Source organism: Epinephelus moara, chromosome 10, assembly GCF_006386435.1.
Source record: "Epinephelus moara isolate mb chromosome 10, YSFRI_EMoa_1.0, whole genome shotgun sequence".
In the NCBI taxonomy this organism is placed as follows: domain Eukaryota; kingdom Metazoa; phylum Chordata; class Actinopteri; order Perciformes; family Serranidae; genus Epinephelus; species Epinephelus moara.
In genome coordinates, this window is record NC_065515.1 from 8,148,841 (window position 1) to 8,153,571 (window position 4,731).

The following is a 4,731-nucleotide window of genomic DNA, read 5'->3' on the forward strand; positions in this document are numbered from 1 at the left end:
TAAATAAAATAGTTTTTTATTTTGAAATGACATTAAAAAAAAAAAAAGAAGTCATAATTTTTTTTTTTAAAGAAAAAGACAGTGCTTGTATTATGCAACAGAAACACTACAACAGATCTTCACCTCTACTGGGCTCAAACGTGAATTTAGGTCTATTTCTTTTAAAACAAAACATAATACAGTATCAAATGAAGCCTCCTGTGCGGCCTGTGAGGTGACGCCATTTCCAATAATTACCGTTTGGAAAATTATTCATCACTAATGTCAGGAATGCAATTAAGCTCTCTGTGAAAGCACAGGAAAATGACCAATACTGCTCGATTACAAGAGCTGCACAAACTGTATCATCTTTAACTCAAAACTACTTATTAACCATCACAAAAAATTCCCACCCCGCCACCCACTGCCCACCCCAGACTAAACCCCCCGTCCATCACTGCTTCTGCTGTATTGCTTCTTTTCGCGCAGCGTCTTGCAGGAGCTGAGTGTCCACTTCATCTGCAGGTAGCTGAACGTACCGGACCACAGATCCACGGATGAAACAGTTTTTCACAGACAGCTGAAGCAAATTAAAACAAGACAGTGTGGAGTTTGAAGATAAGTCGTCATTTAAAGTGTCAGAGACGCTGAAAGAATCAGCTTAAAGAATCTGTCTGATAATATTTTATCAGATCGCTGATGGTGGAGTTTTTGTGATTCTTTTTTCCTCCCAAAGCGTCTCATTACATGCAACTCTCAAATTATTAACAGCATACAAGTGTCATGGGTGTTTTGTTGACATTGGCTTTACTTTCCTATTTATTTGGGTCTTGACATCATTAAAACCAAAGATGTATTAAAGTATTTAAGTGGTAGCCCTCGTCACAAACTCAGCTTATAAAAGGAAATGATCGTAAAAGTTGTGTTTACAACAAATAAGGACGTATTTTATGTTTCATGTATAACAGACCTCTGTGTCTGCACCCGAGTCTTTAAGTTTCCCATGGATCCTCTCATGCACCTGTGCAGGGACTCGCAACACACACACATTTGTGTACATGTGTGTGTATATACACTTATTTGGGATTTTGAGAGAATCCATCGTCTTTAGGAGTAATGCTTTATTTTCTGTAACATCCTCACTTCAAAATCATGACTATAAGCAAATCCCATAACATTTAGATGAGTCATGAAGTATCAAGGTGATACACCAGTATTAAGTTTGTTTTTTGAGCTGTTAAATGGGGCCGGACATTTGTAGATCTCAAACAGAACATCAGGGTTAAGATGGCTGAAATGAAACTGAGTGACAGGTGTGAACTCACCATGTGTGGATATTTCTCTGGATCAGTGACGCTGATGTCTGTGAGCTTGATGTTCAGGTACTAAAACACAAACAGAGAAGAAGTCGTCACAACTGGGCAGTCAGGTAGGAAATGTAACAGCTGAATGGCTCGGTTTCAAAATAAGGGAAATAATAAATCAGGGTTTCCAACCTGGTCGACAGAATGAAGCGTCCCGCAGATGCTGAAAAGAGAAATGTTGGGATTAAAATCATCACAGGCACTTATGGACATCCCATCTTTACATCTCATACAAGGAATTTAACATTTCTTTGCTCTCAATGAACAAAGAAACAGGCATACAGCTACAAACTGAACAAGGAAAGCATAAAGATTTGACTAGCATGTAGAGACGTAAATATAAAAAGTGAGAATAAAAAGTCTGACGATAGCACAACGGTGCAAAATGCTAATGGTGCTGGAATAAGTTCCAAAGCTGCTTTAGATACATGAGGTATTGGGATGTGACAGTATACACCAATTAGCAAAACATAAAAACCACTGCAAGGAAGTTCTGCTGGGAAACATTTGGTCCTGGCTTTCATGTGGACGCCACCTGACACACTCCACCCACCCAACCACCATTGCAGACCACCTACATGGCAATGGCACTCTCTCATGACAGTACCCTCCCCAGCAGGATAAAGCACCATGCCACACCACAAAAACTGCTCAGGAATGGCCCGAGGAGAGTGACCAATCATCTTGCCTCCAAACTCCCCGGATCCCAATCTGATCGAGGATTTGTGGGAGATGCTGGCACCCCCAATCCACGGTGGGGCCTCACTGGATCAAACTTAGCTCTGACCTGTTGGGGCATGGATATAGGACCTGTAGTGGGTGTCCTGTGGTCTGGCACTGTGTACCAGCATGTCCCACAGATGCTCGATCCGAATGGGATCTGGGGAATTTGGAGGCCAGGTCAATGCCATTCCTGAGCAGTTTTTGCAGCGTGGCATGGTCCACTGCCATCAGAAGTGACGCAGCCATGAGGGGTGGTACTTGGTCTGCAACGGTGTTTTAGGGAGGTGGAGTGGGTCAAGTGACATCCACGTGAATGCCGGGACAAAAGGTTATCCAGCAGAACAATGCACTGTTACAAGACGATGGATGGTATTCCCTTCATCCGCCAGTAGTTTTAAAGTTTAGGCTTACATTTATATATTTGACAGATATTTACATGTTTACAGTGCGTGTTATACTGTAAAAATATAGAGTCTACTGGTAAAGTGGAGACTAAAAACTAAAGTGAAGCTGAATGACCCCTGGTCTACAAAAATCATACAAGACGCAATCAAAGGAGACCTTGTAATGTACTAAAAACTGTTATAAATGAAGCTTATATAGTTCAGTTGAGTCTGCAGAGGAGATGAGTTCATTTAATTCTGTTGTAGGTTTGAGCCTGTAATCTATAGCATTTAATCATATGTCATTTCTACTGAGTGTGTAGTGTTATATAACGTTTAACCAAAAGTTGGAGCATGTATTTTACAGCTGCCATCATTCACATTCTCCCTCCACTGCTCCCAACAGTCTTGTGACTGACTAAATAATGGCGGTTAAATCAAACAGTGTTACACAGTTACCCGGTTTGACAGAACAGAAAACTCACCTCAGGTCGTTCTTGAGCTCCACCACCACATCCTTCCCCACCAGCGACTTGAAAAACGAGTAGAAAAGCTGGAGAACACAACGACATGTTAACGCTAATGTTAGCATCGAGCTAACTGTGGAGCACGACACAGACAGGTCGCACGTAACTGTCAAACTGGCGGACATAACGCGGCACAGTGCGCTGTGAGGACTTTAATACTGAGTCCTCAGATAAAACATCTAATGAAAACTGGAAACAACATCATACGTTTAAATATTCAGTTTCTTACCATTGTTGCTGTTGGTTTCTTGTGGTTGTGCGTCGGGTGTTGATGTCGTAGCACAGTGCGTCATATTAGTGCGACGGACGGAGCAGGGTGCAGTAACTCATCAGCTCCACATGAGGGAGCCAGAGGGGCGCCATGCATTTTCCACCAGTCACTCAAGAGAGGCACAAGGAAAATAATAATAATAATAATAATAATAATTTTAATGGCGTGGAGAACGAAAAATTACGTATAAATAAATAAATATGAAAATCAATAAATAAATGTTTAAATATGGAAAAACACAGGAATCAATCAAAAAACAAATTAATAAAGGGTTAATAAATAAATAAATGTTGAAATGAATATGGAAAAGTAGATTCATGCGTAAATAAATAAATACACAAATACAAATTCACACTTAAACAGGACAGTAATAAATAAATATCTTAATTTTCTTATTCCTACCTTTTTGCACAACTATATTTATTTCTATATGTATTTCTGTGTCTATGTGTTATAATATAATCTAATAATAATGTCAATTTACGATTATACTGTCACTTTACCATTATACTTATCGAGGACAAAAATGTACTTAAGAATCAATACTATAAATGAATAAATAAATAAATAAATAAATAAATAAATACAGAGATCAGTACAGGAATAAATACATGACAAAAGAAAAAATAAATACATAAATCAATAATTGCACAAATGAAAATAAATACTACAATAAACGCTGGTAATTAAACTGGACATAAATAAATACCTCTGTTTCTTATTTTATGCATTTATTTATTTCAATGTTCCTTTATTCTTTTATTTATTTATTTTTTATTAAGACTTTTAAGGCATTTTTTGTCCTTCATGTATAATCTCACTACAATTAAACTGTCACTTTACCTTTAAATACTTTACTTATTGTTTTAGAAACTGTTTACACCTCTGTATAAACATATTTTTTATTTACCACATTCCTCTTTACATTCAGTTTATTTAACTGTAATACTGTCTACACAATTTATACAAGTTCATTTATACTTCCTTTATTATGATATTTTTAGAATGAGAATCAGAATTCAGTTTAATCCCAAGAAGGTTTTTAGTGACAGTGAATCTGCCTCAGTGTTTGGTGCATACAGTAAACATATTGAGCGGAAATAAAAAAATAGAATAAAGGCAAAGTACTCCAAAAGTGAAGACCATGAATATAGGGTATAAATGTGACAATTAATAAAAGTTTTATAACAAATATGTGCAATATAACTGTTTTAGAATCAGAGAGCTGAACAGTTTGGTGCAGGATGTGCGATACATTTAAATTTGCACTATTTTATGTCTTATTTTGTTGGAGGGAGAATGAGATTTAAGATTTCCTTCTCTTCTTGTAAGTGTTGCACATTTAATAAATAAAGAATTTCATTTCAAAGTGTTTCTCAGACCTGCTGTGCATGTCAGCAAGTTTCTTGATTTGCTGAGTGTAATATTGGAAAACAGCAGGACACTGGATCCTGAGGCACAGGATCAAAAACTAAAGAGGCCCA

General features: G+C 37.5%; 1 protein-coding gene across 1 annotated transcript; it reads right to left on the reverse strand.

The window, feature by feature from the left end:
* Positions 1-3,305, reverse strand: smx5. The gene is made up of 5 exons (XM_050054779.1): positions 3,206-3,305; positions 2,935-3,002; positions 1,476-1,506; positions 1,305-1,364; positions 1-559 (listed from the first exon to the last, which is right to left on the reverse strand). Exons 1-5 carry the CDS (start codon positions 3,206-3,208, stop codon positions 434-436), a joined length of 288 nt encoding a protein of 95 aa, XP_049910736.1. The 5' UTR covers positions 3,209-3,305; the 3' UTR covers positions 1-433.
* Positions 3,306-4,731: the final 1,426 nt, after the last annotated feature.

Bases quoted from the DNA above. Each gene is read 5' to 3' on its own strand.
- smx5 (XM_050054779.1), bottom strand. The intron at 1,365-1,475 runs GTTGGAAACCCT...TTTGTGTTTTAG, and splicing joins CGCTTCATTCTGTCGACCAG to TACCTGAACATCAAGCTCAC. The intron at 560-1,304 runs GTGAGTTCACAC...AATTTGCTTCAG, and splicing joins CAGAGAAATATCCACACATG to CTGTCTGTGAAAAACTGTTT.